Source organism: Schistocerca americana, chromosome 2 (assembly GCF_021461395.2).
Source record: "Schistocerca americana isolate TAMUIC-IGC-003095 chromosome 2, iqSchAmer2.1, whole genome shotgun sequence".
NCBI lineage: Eukaryota > Metazoa > Arthropoda > Insecta > Orthoptera > Acrididae > Schistocerca > Schistocerca americana.
In genome coordinates, this window is record NC_060120.1 from 1,004,259,727 (window position 1) to 1,004,279,305 (window position 19,579).

At 42.9% G+C, this 19,579-nt stretch overlaps 1 protein-coding gene across 4 annotated transcripts in view; it reads right to left on the minus strand.

Moving 5' to 3' along the window:
* Window positions 1-19,579, minus strand: part of LOC124596327 (adenosine kinase) — a 108,327-nt gene that overhangs the window by 27,255 nt on the left and 61,493 nt on the right. For all 4 annotated transcript variants that reach the window (XM_047135426.1, XM_047135429.1, XM_047135430.1 and 1 more), the window contains 2 exons: window positions 17,355-17,505; window positions 3,575-3,661 (listed from right to left, as the gene is read on the minus strand). In XM_047135426.1, the coding sequence (XP_046991382.1) occupies window positions 3,575-3,661; window positions 17,355-17,505 (238 nt within the window). The remainder of the gene's footprint in view (window positions 1-3,574; window positions 3,662-17,354; window positions 17,506-19,579) is intronic.

Below are 19,579 nucleotides of genomic sequence, written 5' to 3' on the forward strand. Positions count from 1 at the left end.
TTCAAACAGACATAGGCTGTATATTTTTTTAATCAACAATGTACAAGTTTTACGTTAAAACTGACAGTGAGAAAGAAAATGCAGTGCTGTGCTGTGAAAATGTGTCATTTCATTTTCTTTCTTGCAGTCGGTTTTAATTAAGATAGTAAAGCATTTAAACTACTACACAAACATTTTCTCTCATATATATTATTCCTCCATGTATTTTATTTCAATCAAAAATGGTATATACGACAGTGTGCTGTTTTTTTTCTTCCTTGCAGCTGGTTTTCACAGAAAACCTATATATTAAGCAAATTGTATATGTGGCTTATCGGCTTATGATTCGAATTTGAATTTTCCGAAAATTTTTGTAATGCTACCAGTTCACACATGAAAACTATGTGAAATAATGTTGCTGAAGCTGCTATCCTCACAGATCCAGCAGCTGGAGAAGTTCCTGTCATACCCCATACACCAATGATCCCAACTGGCTTACTCATTCAATTTAAGCTATCATAGTTAAAACCAACTGCAAGAAAGGAAATGAAACTGGCCATTTTCACAGCACCGCGTTTTCTTCCTCACAGTCAGTTTTAAGAGAAAACCTGTACACTGCTGTTTAAAAACAAATACACAGTGTTTGTAAGTTAATTATACAAAAGTATCCTTTAATTGTAAAGAAGGTAAATAATTTACAGAAATGTTTGATACAGTATTGAATGTGGCTTATCTTCAAGGTTCATTCCTACCTAACACTGTTAATTCATACGTTCCTGTTGTGTAGCATGTAAGGGAATTGTCAAAGGCAGGCGCGGCTCGTAATTAAAGGCTCTGAGGCGGAGCCGCCCCAAAATATATGTTAAAGTAAATTTCGCAAGAGCATATTACAAAATTTAAATTATTAGGAAGAATTTCGCACATTTCCCATTCCGATTAAAATAACGACGGTCAACGTTTTTGGAACTGTTTGTATCGATAGATGTTTTCGGAACGGTTAGTAGTGTTTAGGCTGCGCCTTGGAACGTCCGTAAGCTGCATGTAGTAGCGGTTTGGGGGCGTGGCTTCTACATAGTACCGCTCTTTATGGGCGACCCGAAGGCTCAGAGCTTGCAGCCTAAGGGTGTCATACCAACCACCACACGTTTTTCACGTTCCACTATCTATGTAATAAAGGAATGCAGAGTGGCCGAAACTTCGCTATCCAATCTCTGTCTCTGCACATCTCTGCTACGCTTCGATGCGTCATTAATCGACGTTTAGTATTATTGTTTTGATAATGTTTTACATTGTTGTTTTGTTTCTACCATTGGCTATTTTATCCACATTTAGAATAAGTTTGCAAATATCCCGCCAGAGTGCACTAGACTACCGTAACTACAGGCTCTCTAACCGTAACAACAGTACTGCCATCTAGCGAGAGTTTCGTAAGCGATTAGAGGACAAAGCGCGCGAAATTTGTCCCGTGACTGTACTTTCCTTGCTTGCTGGTGCTGACTGCTTTTGTTGATATCGTGTGATATTAGCAAGTTTCTTTTTCGGAGTGTATTTTGCAAGATGTTAGTGAGTTTTACTTGCTTGTGAAACCAGCGCAATATGAATTCAGTGTGCAATTCAATAGGTAAAAACTTGGAACACGGCCATAGGATGCAAGTGAAAGAACTTTGTGCACCCAGACCCGATCTAACGATCAATCAAGAACAGAAACAGTGCAAATCTAGGCAAGGATACAACCGCAGTTTTAATAGAGCAATGTACAATGCAGCCGAGTGGTTGTGTGGTTGTGAAGTGAAAAATGCATTTTTCTGTTTCACCTGTCTTCGTACAAATAGTACTGACAGTGCCTGGACTGAAACTGGTATCACTGACTTAAAGAATTTTCACGTAAAGGTGAAAAAACATAATTCCAGCGAAAAACATTTAACTTCGAGCTTTGGAGGTAAACTACAATAAACGCCTTAAATTTAGAACTGAAAACACCAAAAATATTAAGCAGCCGCAAAGTTAACATTCATCGCATTAAAGATCTCTCCGAAACGCGTCTTTTCATATGATTTGCTGCAAAGTGTCAGAAAATGTAATGATGACGTAGAAAAACACTAACCAAAGATTTTAACTCGAAGTTAGCCTCTAATGATATTTAATAAACACCTGATTATAGAAGACACAGTACGTAAAATTATGGGTAGAGAGTGATCTGCCCACCCCCCTTCCCCTGAATTCTTAGTTGTTTATGTCAGACTAATCTGTAACGTAACCAGAGGTCTATATTGGCTCCGATTGATAAATGCCGCAGCCTTCCCCAGTATAGAAACCACGAGCCGCGCCTGGTCAAAGGTAAATGTTTTTTGTGCCGTAAGCTGTAACAAGATTTACGTTCCTTTCTTTTTTGCCAAGTTAACTGCAACTGGAATATCATAACTGGACTTGCTTGAACATTATCTAATCCCTCAGTTACAATAGGATGTAGGCACAGAATTATTTTCCAGAAATATGGCGCGTGTCCACATTATCATCATGACAACGTCGCATATCTCTGTAGAAATGTGCCAACTTGAATTGGATGTGGTGGAACAAATCCTGGCCTCTTATGTTCACCTGATTTAACCACAATGCAATTCTGTGTATGGGGTTACACTGAAGACAGAGTTTGTTGTTCTGCTTCCGAGAAATGTGGACGAGCTGCAACAACGGATAACACAAGCAATTGCCACCATACATCAAGACTTGCTTCTCAGGATTTGGCAAGAAAATGATTACAAAAGGGACATCTGTCATGTTACAAACATTTGTAAATAAAATTTGAAGATATACTGGAATGACTGCTGTGTCAAACATTTCTTTATCTTTTTCACAATTAAAGGTTACTTTTGTATAACTAATTTATAAACACCTTGTGTGGAACCTATGCCCATCTGAACATTTATTATAGTATCATGTAAAAATCTGAAGTAAATCAGTCAAGAAGTTTTCAAGATTTTTGCTAGTAACATTTCCCCTTTATATATTAGTATAGATTACTTATTCACATGGAGTACATTCCAGATGGACTGCCTGTATCACACTGAGGTGGTCTTGTGGGAAGCATTATATATCGAAACAAATTAGTGTTCAGTTTGGATGCCAAATACAAAATACAATTTTCATATACAGAGTACAGAAAGTCAATTAAAATAACTACTGGCAATATGGGAATGCTGGCTTTCTCAGCAAATTTCATTGATGAAATTGTCTAAGTTTATCAGCACAAACATGGCATCATGTTGTCACCACAACCTGGCTGATAACATGAGAAGATTTCATCAGCTACTGGGAAACTTGAGTTGGGGAGTGGGGACATACAATATTCATAAAGTGGTTCATGTATCATAACCTGAGGAGGTATAGCATATTGCTGAAACTGTCGTTATTGTGTGTATTGTTATTTCAAACTGATGCGGGTACAGAGCTTTGCAATACCTGCAGTTTGATTCTGTTTTCTTTATTCCTGCTGGGTGCCTACAGTTTTTGATGGTGAATGCAAACAGATTTGACACTTTGTCAGTTGAAGTAATATATGTTGCATATTAAGGAAAATTATGACATTGTCTCTTACCTCCAACAAATGCATCTCCTGCACCATTTGTATCAATCACTTTTTCTGGAGGTAAGTGAGTGACTGAAAATTCATTGACAATACCATCTGAAAATGAGAAATACAAGTATATTTTAAAAATTCAAATCATTAAAGAATTAAATTAATGGCAAAACTTGAAACAATGCAGACTTAGTAGTTCCTCATTACAGTACTAGTAGAAGACAATATTCTCCTATAATATGCTGATATAAATATACAGTGAAATCTCGTTAGTACGTCCCTCCTACTGCCATTTCCAGCATAGTATGACCATTTTGAAAGTCCCAGTCCCGGTTGTATTAAACACATGTTAAAACTACTACTCGTTTATACATTCTCCCTCACTGTTTTATGCACTCAAATTTGGCGGTATTGGTTCTGCTTGGACACTGACACTTCTGATTCCATGAGTTCTGGGAGTGTTGGAGTAGTATGTTTGAGGATGTTGGGTGTGGAAACGTGTGGGGAGACAGTGCCGTTCAATGCTGGCAACTATGTGCATCATACAGATTATTTACTGTGGTAAAAAATGATGTGTAGAAGTAGTTCATACAGGTTGGCAAAAGTGCCAATGGCTTCCATTTTTTGTTTCCTTCTTCTCCTATCAAACTGTGTAATGATATGTCATGGACAAAAAGACAGTTAACAAAGAAACATGGAACATTGTTCAGAAAGTGGACAAAATTCACACAAGAAGCATGTTGATACTGCACAAGAACTGAACATTCCTCTATTAACATTCCTTATAACAGTGGGCAAATGAAAATTCAATGAAGTAGCAGGTCTGGAATGAGGAAACAGCAAACTAAAACAAGTGTGCGATGGTCAGTTTCCATAAATGCAAAGTGTGCTACTAAATAAATAATACCATATTGAATATTCCAACTAATGGTACCATGGGTTATGCTAAAGCAACGTATTTGGCACAAAAATTGTGACTCATAGATTTCAAAGCACCCAATGGTTGGACGGAAAGATTCAAGGACAGAAATAATTTAGTATATAAATATGCTTGAGGTGAGACTGGAAGTGTTGACACTGTTCAGTCATGAAACAATACTTTTTCGTCAATTGTAGAAAGGTATAGACCTAATGATGTTTTTAATGTACATGAAACAGGCTCTTTGTTTTTCACCTTCTGCCTGACAAAAATTTTTGAGCTGAGGAGAGGGAAATGTCACAGCAGAAAATTTAGTGTGAAGAGGGGCTAACTGCCTTATTATACTGTAATGAAAGTGAAACAGGAAATTTGGTGCCACAAATAACTGGAAAGGTGAAGATTCCATGGCACTTTAAAAATATGTAATCATTTCCACATAAATATACGACTAATGCAAAAGTGTGGGTAACAACAAGATTGCCACCAAGTGCAGTGTTGAGAGTCTGTCGGGCAGGCCAGTGTGGGGTGTGGAAGGGGAGGGGGGTGAGGAGTGCAAAAGAAGGAGCAGTGAAAGGTGCAAAAGGAGGAGCAGGGAAAGGGAAGGACAAGTGGGTGGCATGGAAAATGGTGGCATGCAATGAGAGTGAGGAGACGTGAACAGAAAGGCCAATCTCATCCACACACAACACACGGCTAAGTGACCATGCGGATTGCTGATGCAGCATTTGATGCCTCTGATTTTATCCACTGATAATTATAATTATTCCTACTAACCAATCTCCCTTGACCCTCTCTTCACTTATCCCAACACACGCACATTCCTATACCTCATCTGCTCCCTTTTGCCCATGTTTTTAATGTATTTGTGTGTATTCCGACATATTTCAAGCATTTGTGCATATTTTTAAATATCTGTGCATGCTTTTGCATGTCTTTAGGTATTTCTATGCATCTTTTCTGTAATCCAGCTCCCCTCACAACCATCGAACACCTTCATTTGCTCATTTCCATTTACCATACACCATCCCTACCAAAATGGATCCCCGCTCCATGTTTCTGCACAGTTCAGAAAGATATTCCTTTCCTGGCTAAAACCCAGTCCCACATTGTGGTCCTTAAATGCTGCCTAAACTGTGGAATCCCGCCCCCCCCCCCCCCCCCCAATGGTCTATTCCATAATTTAATCAACCTGCTGACATCCTACAACTGCCTCGAGCTACCACTAGCCAACCCCTATCCTGTCCAGTGTCCCTCCTTGAAAAATCTCTTGAAGCATGCAGACCCTGCCTAGCTGACCTTTTCAACTTGCCGCATTCCCCAAAACTCTCTACCAACAGTCCACGAAAATCCTCAGCCCCACAGAATTCCACTCCTATCCAAATCCGTGCCTTTAGCCCTACACCCGAATTTAACTGTGTTGGACTTGTCAAAGACCTACTCTTCTTCTCCTGATCCCAGTAATGGAAACACTTCTTTGCACTGATCCCTCCAACCACAGACAACCTAATCACAAAATTGAGTCCTGCCTCTCCCAGTTCATATCACCAGCCAACTATGATTCTCCCCTCCCACTTAACCACCCCTTGGTCACCTTCCAGGAATTCCTTACCTTCTACTTTGCCTCACACCATCTTCCCCCATGTCCCTTCCTAAGAACACCAACTTTTCAGCAGAAGGAAGGACATCCACATAAAACCTCAAATCTAATCCTGACCTAATCATCCAATCTGTAGACAAGGTTTCCGCCACTATTGTTATGAATCACCGTGACTACTTGGCCAAAGGCCTCTGTCAATTACCTGACTGCTCCACCTATACACTCTGCCAGAGTGATCCCACCGCAGAAGTCCAACATAATCTATACCTGCTTGAAGCCTTAAGCTCTTCCCAGAACTTCTACCCTCAGTCCATTTCCCTTCTCACCCCTATGACACCCCACACACTCACCTTTCACATGCTCCACATAATCCCCATAACCAACAATCCTGTGCGACCCATTGTAACTGGTTATTGTGCCTCATTGAAAGAATTTTGGCTCTCACAGACCAACACCTCCAACCAATTGCTCGTAATATAGCCTCCCACATCAAAGATACCAACCACTTCCTTCGCCGACTCTCTAACATTCCTACCACTTTACTTCCTGGATTCCTACTCATCACTATTGAAACCACTTCCCTATACACCAATATCCCTCATACCCATAGTCTTGCTGCTACTGAACACTACCTTTCAAAACATCTTTCAGAGTCTGAACCATACACCTCATACACCTTACTAACTTTATCCTATCTTGCAATTACTTCTCCTTTGAAGAGAAAGTATACAAATCAATTTGTGGAACAGCCATTGGCGCCCACATGGCAACCTCCTATGCCTATCTGTTTAGGGGTCATCTAGAGGAGACTTTTGTAGCCTCCTAAAACACCAATCCCCTAGTCTGGTTCAGGTTCACTGATGGCATTTTCATAATCTGCACTCAGGGCCAAGACACCCTCTCCTCATTCCTTCAAAACTTCAATGCCTACCCTCCCACCTGCTTCAGCTGGTCCTCCTCAAACCAGTGTGTCACCACCCTGGACATTGCCCTCCTCCTTTCCAATGGCTCTATCCTCTCTCCACACCTCTGTCCACATTAAACCCACCAACCACCAATAGTAACAGCATTTCAACAGCTGTAATCCCTTTCACACAAAAAAAAGTCCCTCCCATACTGCCTGACCACCCAGGCATGTCATATCTGCAATGACAATAACTCCCCTGCCTAGTATGCTGAGCATCTCACCAAGGCCTTCACAGACAGGCACTGCCCCCAGACCTAGTACGCAAACAGATCTCCTGTGCCATTTTCAAACACACCCAAAATCCTATCACTACTCAAGAATTAGCTGCGAAGGAGTGCCACCTTCATCCCCTAACACCACCCCAGAATGAAACAACTGAGTCACAGCCTTTGTCAGGACTTAAATTACCTATCAGCATCCCCTGAAACGAGGGAGATCCTACCTTAGATCCTTTCCACGCCTCTTAAAGTGGCCCATCGTCCACCCAATCTTCACAATATTCTGCTCCATCCCTACGCCACTCCCAATCCCAAGCCCTTGCCACAGGGATCATATTTCTGTGGAAGACCCACACGCAAGACCTGCCCGATCTACCTACTCAGCTCTTTCTATTCCAGTCTTATCCTACCTGATCAGATGTTGGGCTACCTGTGAAAGCAGCCATCCCATACATCAGCTCGCTGCAATCACTGCACATCCTTTTTTACTGGTATGACCACCAACCAGCTGTTTACCAGGATGGACAGCCACCACCAAACTGTGGCCAAGAGCAAAGTGAACCACCCCGTGGTACAGCATTCAGCTGAACACATCATGCTTTATTTCAAAGGCTGCTTCAGAATCTGGGCCTTTTGGATGAGCCCATCCAGCACTAGCTTTTTTGAACTGCACACACAAGTGTTATCCTTACAACACATTCTCTGCTCCCGGAATTATCTTGGCCTCAAAGTACAGTAACCAGCTATCTCCACCCCTCCACCCAACAGTTACTGCCCCCTCTGCCCAACGTATCACCTCCCCCTATTCATGTATCCTCACCCTCATTGTGAGCAGCACTCTGCCAATACATCTGCCTGTCTTTCCCCTATCCTGCTTCTCTCCTTTTCCACTCCCCCTCACCTCATATCCTCTTGACACTGTGCCTTGTGGCAGTCTTGTCATGCCTCCATCTAGTCACTGCACACTCCAACAGACAGTGCTCTTCTCTCCCTCCACCCATACCTTGCTATCCCTTCCTCTTCTTCGTCCCCTCCAGATAGCTGCTTCCGTTCACATGACAGTTGCGTTCCGGCTCAAGCTGCTGGAGATGGTGGTGGTGTGTGTGTGTGTGTGTGTGTGTGTGTGTGTGTGTGTGTGTGTGAGTTGTGCTTGCTAGTGTGAATGAATGTGTGGTGTCTTTCCTTTTCCAAAGAACGTTTTGGAGAAAAGCTAAATGTGTAACAGTCTTTTCATTGCCTCTCTGCAAACTCCATGGTGATTAGCAAACTATCCTTCTCCCTAACTGAAGTTTCCACTGTTTTATATACATGTAGTGTTTTTTCCTACCAACTATGCAAGTCACCTCATGCCATTCAAGCAAGACATTGCACAATGCCACAAACAACTGTATAGAAGAAGGTGGTCTGCCCTACAATGAGAAAGGTAATGCAAGTCCTTCTTCTATACATTCTCCTCCTATACGGCATGGCGATGCGTAGCGTGTGGCTGCCTCGAGTCGAATGAGCATGCAGCTGCCTCAGTACCGGATGCTGCTACTGATAAGCACTCGGCGCGGCAGTTGTCAGCGCCGTTGCGCAACCGGAATTGAATTCTTGCTAAATGTGCTTGGATGCTATGCATTTTGTAAGAAGTGTCTGGGGCTTCATGCAAGGAGGCACAATCCCAAAATACAGGGTGATTCAAAAAGAATACCACAACTTTAGAAATTTAAAACTCTGCAACGACAAAAGGCAGAGCTAAGCACTATCTGTCGGCGAATTAAGGGAGCTATAAAGTTTCATTTAGTTGTACATTTGTTCGCTTGAGGCGCTGTTGACTAGGCGTCAGCGTCAGTTGATGCTAAGATGGCGACCGCTCAACAGAAAGCTTTTTGTGTTATTGAGTACGGCAGAAGTGAATCGACGACAGTTGTTCAGCGTGCATTTCGAACGAAGTATGGTGTTAAACCTCCTGATAGGTAGTGTATTAAACGTTGGTATAAACAGTTTACAGAGAATGGGTGTTTCTGCAAAGGGAAAAGTTCTGGACGGCCGAGAACGAGTGATGAAAATGTAGCACGCATCCAGCAAGCATTTGTTCGCAGCCCAGGAAAATCGACTCGCAGAGCTAGCAGAGAGCTGCAAATTCCACAATCAACTGTATGGAGAGTCCTACGAAAAAGGTTAGTTATGAAACCTTATCGTCTGGTTCAAGCACTGTCTGCAGCTGATAAGATTTTATCCTTGCTCAAATGGAAACAGATGAATCTTTCGTTTCAAAGATTGTGTTTAGTGATGAAGCAACTTTCCACACTAACGGGAAAGTCAACCGTCACAATGTCTGTATATGGGGCACTGAGAATCCGCGGGAAACAACTCAGTACGAACGTGACTCGCCTAAGGTGAACGTTTTCTGTGCCATTTCAGCCAATAAAGTTTTTGGCCCCTTTTTCTTTACCTTCGAAGGTGCTACTGTAACTGGACTACAGTATCTGGAGATGTTAGAGAATTGGCTGTTCCCTCAGCTCGAACAAGAAGCACAACAATTCATATTTCAGCAGGATGGAGCGCCACCACATTGGCACTTATCTGTCCGTAACCACCTGAACGTCAACTACCCGAGGCGATGGATCGGCCGCCAGGCAGCCCGTGACAGAGCACGTCATCACTGGCCTCCAAGAAGCCCTGATCTTACCCCCTGCGATTTTTTCTTATGGGTGTATGTTAAGGATATGGTGTTTCGGCCACCTCTCCCAGCCACCATTGATGATCTGAAACGAGAAATAACAGCAGCTATCCAAACTGTTATGCCTGATATGCTACAGAGAGTGTGGAACGAGTTGGAGTATCAGGTTGATATTGCTCGAGTGTCTGGAGGGGGCCATATTGAACATCTCTGAACTTGTTTTTGAGTGAAAAAAAAACCCTTTTTAAATACTCTTTGTAATGATGTATAACAGAAGGTTATATTATGTTTCTCTCATTAAATACACATTTTTAAAGTTGTGGTATTCTTTTTGAACCACCCTGTATTTCAAGAAAGCTGGCTTTCATCAGATACTAACAAAAAACATCACAACAGGAAATGAAAGGATTGCAGTTGAAAAGTGGCAGCAAAAAATGGGGCAAGAAGAAAACATTGACTTCCGTAGCTTCAATGCACATGTTGAATGTGATGAAGGTGTTGCTGTCTGCCAGTCTATGACAACTTATTAAGTGTTGCAGGACCAGATGGCAGAGAAACAAGAAGAAAATGAAGCTTAGGATGAGCCAGAACCTTTGCTAGTTCCTCTAATATCAAAGGCTATTGAAGCAGTGGTCACAGTTAAGTGTTAAGTGTCGAGTTTTGATGCTGACGATGAAGCAATGAATGTGCACTGTATCTTATTGTATTACAGTGCAGTTATGCTAAAGTGTATACGGTATACTGTAGTCTGCTGAAATGACTATCCATATTCAGTTATTAGTGTAATTTACTAATAGAGAGACACTACATAATGACGTTCATTTGTACTGAGAAATGTAATAAAAATTGCAATTTTAGTGTGTTTTTATTTTTTATAAATCATGTGCATGGGTCATATTTTGGCTGCTAGAGGCTACGCACTCACAGCATGTGACTTTCCTTCATTTCAACTAGCTGACTGCAGAATTGTACAAGTCTGACGAATTGGATTTAACCAATATTGCTGTATTTAACACACTTTTTCTTTTTGTATTCCAGCATGTAATACTAAGAGTTTCTGGGTGTGATATTTCCAATGTATTTTCAAAAAGGCACACTTTGGATTATAATGTATTATGATAGCATGTCAGGAAGTGTGGCGTTAAGAGATTGCATGCTGTGGGTGGACAAAAATATGGAAACACCTCAAGAAATACATGCCTGAACATAAATGCAGATGCTAGCCCAGCCTGCAGATAGCACTGTTGTATCTGGCCACTAACAGCATCTGTCCTCAATAATTCCAAGTGTCATTCATGGTCACAACAGTGTTCTGTGTAGTTGTGAGTGCATTATGTCAGAGCTCTTCCACATTCGAACATGGGCAAATTGTTGGTACTCACATAGTGGGTGCTTCCATAATCAATGTAGTGGAACTGTTGGGTGTTTCGAAAAAGTGCGTGTTGAGTGATCCTGGTGGACAGTCATTGAAGAGGTTGATTTGTTGGTTGTTGGAGTTACAGGGACCAAACTGTAAGGTCATCAGTCCCTTCATCTGATACGTATAGAAACAGGAATAACACTCAGAAGAAGGATACAACAGCCTAATCCTGGGAAGCCCAAATTTAGGCAAGATACAATACGACGGAGATGAAATCAAATCAGGTGAGAGAGCCGCTCTGCTCAGAATGCAGTTAGTGGTCCCTGGAGCATGGTATGCGGTGGGTGATGCACCCTCTGCACTCCCATCAGCACCACCTCACCATCCATTACCCAAAGGAATGAGCAACAGATACAAGATGATAAAACTTTAGGAAAGATGAAACATTAAAAACGGCAAACATATAAGAACAAGGAGAATATGAAGTCGGGAAGAGTAGGGGCCGGGCCAGGCCAGACCACTGAGCAATGGCCTGAGCCTGGGCCAGAGCAGGCGAGACGTGCCCCTCCAACTTCTCAGGAGATTAATGAGGCTAAAATGCCCCACTTCACAGAGATGACTAGGAACCACGTTCGGGGTTGAAACCTAAAACCAGGTAAACCAATCTGACGTCGTTCACTAACACCAGAGGTAGCGTGTCAGGACGTTTTAAGATATTGGCACAAAGCAGTCAAATTTGGGCAGTCTAGCAGGATGCGGGCCACTGACTGGCAGGCATCACATCGGCAGTATGGTGAGTCCTCACGTCAAGAGAATGTGGCTTTGGGTCAACCTTTGCTTAAGGTGGTGAAGATGGGGAAGTCACATCAGATGAGCATCAACGACCAGCCCCAAAGTGCAATAAATCACCACCACATTGAGTAATTGGTCATCGAGGTAAAGTTCTGACTGTGGATGAACAGTACACGATGACGACGACAGAAATGCGTGATGTGAATCTTGGCAGTGGAAAACTGAAAGCCGTGGGTGATGGCTCATAACTGTGCCTTTTGGACGGCATCCTGCACTTGACGTTCAGCAACACTCACACTCGAGGAGCAATAGTACAAGCAAAGATCGCTGACATACAAGGAGGGTAATACTGATGACCCCACAGGTGATGCTAGACTGTTAATGGCCACTAATCCCCTGTGGGACACCATTCCTTAGGTATCGGGGGTACTGTGGGAAGTACCAACTCGAACCTGGAAAGTATGGTGCAACAAAAAGTTCTAGACAAAAATCGGAGGTCAGTCACGTCAGGTAGCAAGGATGTGGTGTTGCCATGTGATGTCCAAAGCCTTTTGTAGATCGAAGAAGAGAGCAATAAACTGTTGTCTAGATGACAGACTATAGGCAAACCAAATTATCAGCAGTGGAAGAGCCTTGGCAATAATCACTCTGGGACAGAGCCAGAATGCTCCGAGACTCAAGGAGCCAACTCAGCCGCCAGCTTACCATGCATTTGATTAACTCAGAGAGAACATTGGTGAAACTAATTGGGTAATAGCTTTCCTTCTCTAGGGGAAACTTACCTGGTTTCAGTACCAAGATGATGATGCTCTCCCGTCCTTGAGATGGAAGCTCACCCTCACTTCAGATACAGTTGAAGATGGTAAGAACATAATGCTGACAATCCACTGATAGGTGTTTGAGCATTTGGCTGTGAATGTGGTCTGGTCCTGTGGCTGTATCAGGGCAAAGGGCCAAGGCACTGAAGAATTCCCATTCACTGCTTGGAGCATTATAGGCTTCCAAGTGGTGTGTAGTGAAAGATACGTGCAGTCGTTCAATCTGCTGTTTAAGGACACAAAAGGCAGCTTTATAGTTCTCAAATGCAGAGGCTTGAGCATAATGCAGAGCAAAATGTTCGGCAACAGCATCTGGAGCAGTGCAGACAGTGCCCTTAAAGGAAATACCAGAAAAACCTGCAGGGGCCTGGTACCCATAGAGGCATTCGATCCCCATCCAAACCTGCGAAGGAGATGTATGTGGTCCAATGGTTGAAACATATCATTCACAGCATTCTGGATTCCATCATTTTATTAGGTGGTGGACCTCGGCATGGAGCTGTTTAAAGGCAATGATATGCTCAACTGATGGATGCCGCTTATAGTGTTGGACCTAAGTGATTTCCGAGGTCCACCAAAGTACTACCTTTTGAAGAACAAGAGATTGCTAAGTCAGCTGCTGATAGACTGGCTGCTGTTGCATTCAGGACCACCTCGTCAATGTTTTCATTTAGTGGGGAGCTCAGAGTGACAGTGGAGGTGAAAGCGTCCCAGTCGGCATTGTGGAGAGCCTCTCTCGATGGCCACCCAGGGGAGTGATGCTGAGGGAGGGACAGGAGGACTGGAAAGTGGTTGCTACAACACAAGTCATTGTGGACTCTCCAGTGGATGGATAAAGAAGACAAGGGCTATAAATAGAAAGATCAATGGCTGAGTAAGTTCTATGTGCCATACTGAAATATGCAGAGGCACCAGAATTCAAGAGACAGAGGTCCAAATCTGCCAGTAAGTTTTCAATGTCTTTACCATGGCCAGTGATCATGGCTCCATCCCAAAAGGGGTTATGGGCACTGAAGTCAACCAAATCAGGAAAGGTTGGGGAGCCAAGAAACCAATGCAGACAATACATTCTGAGACAATCCACCATAGGGAGGGAGATAAACATTACAGATGGTGAAATCCTGAAATGCCCTTATCTGAACAGCCACAGCCTCCAAAGTTGTATCAAGAGGCACATGCCTGCTATATACAGAGTTCACAACACAAGTGTTAACTCCACCTGACACCCTATCATAATCGGCACAATTCTTAAAATATCTCTGGTAGCCACAAAGGGCCAGGGTCCATTTTGCTGGAAACCAAGTTTCCTAAAGGGCAATGCAGAAAGTGGGGGAAGAGTCTAAGAGATGTTGTAGGTCAGCCAGGCGGTGGAAAAAACCACTGTAATTCCATTGAAGAACCAGGCTGTCAGTGTACTGTAAGGGCCTGAAGGGCCCAAGGAAACAGGGTTCTGACATACATTTTGTGGAGCAATCTGGAGCTCAGGGACCACTGGGATCATTTTTGTGGCCACAGAAGCAGAACATGTGGGATTTGGTGGCATGTTGCCACCGGGATTTCCTCCATCTTCGAAGACTCTTTTCTTTTATGAGGTTTGGATGAATCAGTTTCAGGGACTGAAGAAGAACATGAAGCCCTATGACCAGCAGTCTGTGGCTCCTTCAGCCACTGGCTGATATCTGGTTACAGACTGGCAGAAACCTCGGAGGAGAGTGTCCCTATAGGCCTCTTACTGGAGTGAGAAGTTGGACGAGGGTGATGAGTCTTCAGCTGGGGGATGGGGATCAGCATTGCCCCAAGTGAGTGTGGTGGTAGCAGCAGGAGGAGAGCCTCCAACTATCAGGGGGGCAGGCACCACTGAGTACCCCTGAGGGCTCGCTACAGGTTGCTTAATGGAGGAGAGTACCAATTGCTTAATGGAGGAGAGTACCAACGGGAGGGTGGCGCTATCATAGCTTTAGCCTATGACACTGTCATGTATGCGGGACGTAGATGCTCATACTTTTTCTTGGGCTCTTGGGATGTGTCTGTCCAGAGTCTTATATTCTTGTATTTTTTTCTCTCTGTGAAAGACAGTTCACTCTGGTGAGCAGGGGGAATTATGCTATCCACAGCTGACGCAGCTGGGGGTGGGGTGGGAGGGGGTGGGGGGTGGGGGGAGCTGAAGAAGACAAGAAATGTTCCCATGCAACAGTCTCTGCAATCCCTATAGACTGAGCTGGCATTGCAATGTGAAGACATGTGCCCGAATTTCATACATTTAAAGCACCATATGGGGGCATTGGGACGGACACACACACACACACACACACACACACACACACACGTATGGTTCTACATCACATTTGTATACCGTCACCTTGACCTTTTCAGGCAATGAATAATCCTCAAAGACCAAGATGAAGGCCCCGGTGGTATCTCTATTGTCCTTTGACCCCTATGGACAAGACGGACAAAGGGTACAAACAATTGCTACTAGTTGGCATGTAGCTCATCATCAGACTGCAAGAGAAGGTCAAAATGAAAAATGAGGTCTTGAGCCATGTTTAGGCTGTTATGGGGAGTGATACTCACCAGAATGTCATCCAGATTGTCACTAGCATACAAAGCCCCTGACTGGCCAGGGGATGCTGTTTTAATCAAAACTGACCCACTCTTCCTTTGGAGGTTTCTCCAACTTCCACAAATTTGTCCTCTATATTCTCTACAAAAATTAATGACTTTGTGACCAAAAAAGATTCCCCACCTGTCCTTGTATAAACTAGGTATTGCGGAGATTATTTCTCTACTTGTTGCTCAGCCCGATGTTCCTCCCATGGTGTAGCCAAGGAAGAAAATTTTGGGCTCCTGTCTCTCTGCATTGAATGAGTGCTTTCCTTCTGAAGAGACCGCTGGGGCCATGTGACAACCAGCAGAAGAAAGCTTCGTAAATGCCATGGTGCCACCTACTCTGAATGGAAGCTCTCCCATGGGTGCCATCCAGCCACAGCAACAGCTACCTGGCCTGGAATTCATTGCTCGGAGTCATTGTGCTCCAGTCATGACAGGCACACACTTCTTGGCTTACATGGGAAGGTATCAGCTCAGGCATCAATAGTGTGATACTTGATGACCCCTCCCCCCTCTCTGCCCCCCCCCCCCCCACACACACAAAATGGGACAACAGCTACCATGCTGGTGCTTGGGTGTACTACCTTATTGCAAAGGAAGGGTGCTAAGGTGGAAAGGCACAAAGGTGGAACAGACATCACACTGGGCAATCTTCACGGCATGATTTAAACTTCTGAAAAATTTGGAAAAGTGATGACAGATCAAACCTAACCATGGGGACTACATATTTATTAACGAAAAGTGAAGTGGAGAACTAGGGTCCTACATCATGTACCAGGTTCCAGACCATCAGATGGAAAGGCTGAGGGGGGTAACAAATAACGGAAACACAGGCTGCAGCACAGAAAAGGAAGGAGTGCTGCAAAGGCTGGGGCCCCATAGTAGCCAAGCATGTACTCACAGAAGTGTTGTGACCCTCCTCTCCCCCCTCCCGGGCAGGGGGCTTTGACGAGGATTGTGATTAAAAATAAAGTACGACAAACTGCAACAGTCAGTGCAGAACTGAATGTAACACTCACAAACCCTGTCCGCATGAAGACAACTTGAATGAAACTCCATAAGCAGGGAATTATAGGGTCAGATGGAATTCCGAAACAATTAATCAGTGACACAGATGACCATAACAGGAAAATATGATGCTGAAGCCATAAAAATACGTGTACTGTGGAGCAATGGAAGAATGTAATTTGATCACATGAATCTTGTTGCACACTGTTTCCAACTTCTGGCTCAGTTTATGTCCTAAGAGTGAAACACGGCAGCAGTTCAAATGATGATTTGGGCAGACAGATCATGGCATTCTATGGGTTCCATAGTTACTCTGCCTGATCACATTACTGCCAAGGATTCTGTGACCATTTTGGCTGATTAGGTCCATCCCATGGTACAATGTTTGTTTCCCCAATGGCGATACTGTGTTTCAAGATGACAGGACTCCTATTCACATAGCTCACAACATCCAGGACTGGTTATGTGAGCACAGTGATGAAGTGTCACATGAGACAATCAGGTCTTAATATTTTTGAGCGTTTGTGGTTTACTTTGGAGAGGAGGGCGTGTAATCACTATCCACATCCATCATCATTACCTGAACTTGCCACTATCCACTATTTTGCAGGAAGAATGGTATAAGATTACCTTGAAAACCATACATGGCCTGTATTTATCTATTTGGAGATGAAAGGAAGCTGTTTTGAATGCCAAAGGTTTTCCTACACTGTATTAGGCATTCTTTTTTTTTTTTTTTTGGTCCATCGCCTTATTTCCTCAAATGTGGTACCCATGATGGTATGTTCTGCCACCTATGACATTCAAATTTGATGAAACACAGAGTGTGTCAAATAAAACTTACCTTTTGCTAACAATACAGGATTTTCCCCTTGTGTAATGATTGCTATTCTGGGCCGCTTTTTATTAAGCTTAGGAAGCTGAGTAATTTTCAGAGCAACTTCCCTCAGGTCTTCAGTTCCAAATTTTTGTGATTTTGCAAATGCTGCTGCCTCCTGAAAAAGCAAACATGATTATTTGTGTGTGCTGCAGTTCAAAGAAACAAAGGTAATCTCAAACAAAAAACTTGTAACCTTACATGTTGCAAGTAAATGTCACTTTTGGAGATACAAGCACCATTAAATTTTTTTACCCAAAATTTAATTTTAAAGAAGTAAGAGTAGGGTTTAATTAACATCCAGTTGGTTATGAGGTCATTAGAGACAGAACACAAGCTTGGACAGAGAAAGGATGGGCATGGAAACATTACAAAGAAACTACTGAGCGTGTACTGCATATTAGGCAGGACTTTTACTGCATGCTCTTCACTTAACAGCTGCTACAGCAACCTACTTGCTATGGTGTTTCAATAATCTCTGTGTGTCGTATGGAACTGCATTATCTAATTTCATAGCAAGAAAGATTTTTATGTACATTTTAAAGGCATGACAGAACTCATATTCCCACTGGAAAGTGATTTCAATATGGACTCTGTGTCCAGTACAGATATTGTAAGGTAGTTGACTTTTGTGTACCCATTCCCCTTTCCAACAACCAAATCTGGGACAAGCATATGAAATGGATCGAACTAGTTCTAAGCATCGTGCTGATCAGAGCAGATGAAATTTAATATTTCACACCATAACTGTCTGCTGAAAACAATCCTGTTTGTGTATTTGTATTTTGCATTGGGTGTTGTTAGAATGGTTCCACTAGATCATGATAATCTTTGCATTCTCATTCTTTGAAAATTCTAGATCTGAACTTACATGACAACTGTGTTGTACCCTCACAAGCTGTCCACTACATACAGTGGCTTGGTGTATCTGCAGGGCCAGAGTTAGGCTGTGAGGATTGTACTCCACGTGCTTCCTGAACAAACAATGCCTTGACTTCTGGCAGCATCAATTAGACATGCAAGAAGAACAGCAGTAGCTGTTACTGCACCATCAGAACCAACAGCAACAAATGCTGCTCCAGCAGCAACCTCTACCCGTATTGCAACTAAATTATTCAGCATTATCCCCTCCACCAACAGGGTTCTACAGTTTTGGCGCATCTAAGAAGGCTTGGGATACATATATAAGCTAATTACTTCTTTGCTGTTAGATTATTAATGTTACTGACACTACCTCTTAGTGTGATCTTTACTTCCATCATGTAGTCAGTTATACCTAAGGGCAGTTGTTCATAGTTGGGTTGGACTGTGTAAACAATTTTTACGCTCACGTGTCTTTCAAACATTCAGGTCAGCCTTGTTTCTGTGGTGTACACCCAGTTCCTTTCTCCATGCGCAAGAATATGGGTCACTTCATGTCAAGTGGCCTCTCGAATGTCTGCAATTTTGATGAAGATTATTACATCTCAGCAAGTAGTATGGCAGGCCACTAGCAATGCTTTGGTAAAGGACAGTTTTTCATGTCATGACAAGACACAAATACATCACCAAGTTTGATTTACTGTTACTCATGACCTAAGGGGACTTCCATGCTGAAACTAGATGACTCTGCTTAGATTTTTAGGTACAACAGCCTAGTTGCTGAACATGTGCTGGGGGTACAGTAGATTTATGCCAATTTGCTGTCAAAGTACCTCATAAAACTTGCCACGAAAAATGTAGTTCATTTTTCGGCACCTTGATCTTACAACAGAATGACTTTCTAATGTTGATTTTTTCCTCATTTGGAGTCAGTCAGCATGTCAGTAATTGATAGAAACCATCGACTGCTGTATGTCTGCTGGATGGACAATCGTGTAGTCACATTAATCCCTCATGTGGCAGCTAACTTATTGGTTATGGTTTTCTCAGGAAACAACAAGGCATGTGGCAATCCACAGGCCTCAAGTAATTGCAAAGTATATGTACTCAGGAGTAACAGACCAAATGGACCAAAATCTGGGATGCTGCCAAACTGGAATATACGGCAGGAAGTGGTATTGGCCCCTGTTAACATGGATACTTGATGTAGCTCTGTGGAACAGTTTGGTCCTATATAATAAATATTGCCGTTATATCTATATTTTTCTGAGTGTTGCACTCTAAAGGATTAGTTATCTATGCAAATACGGTAATGACTACCAAGGGCATCA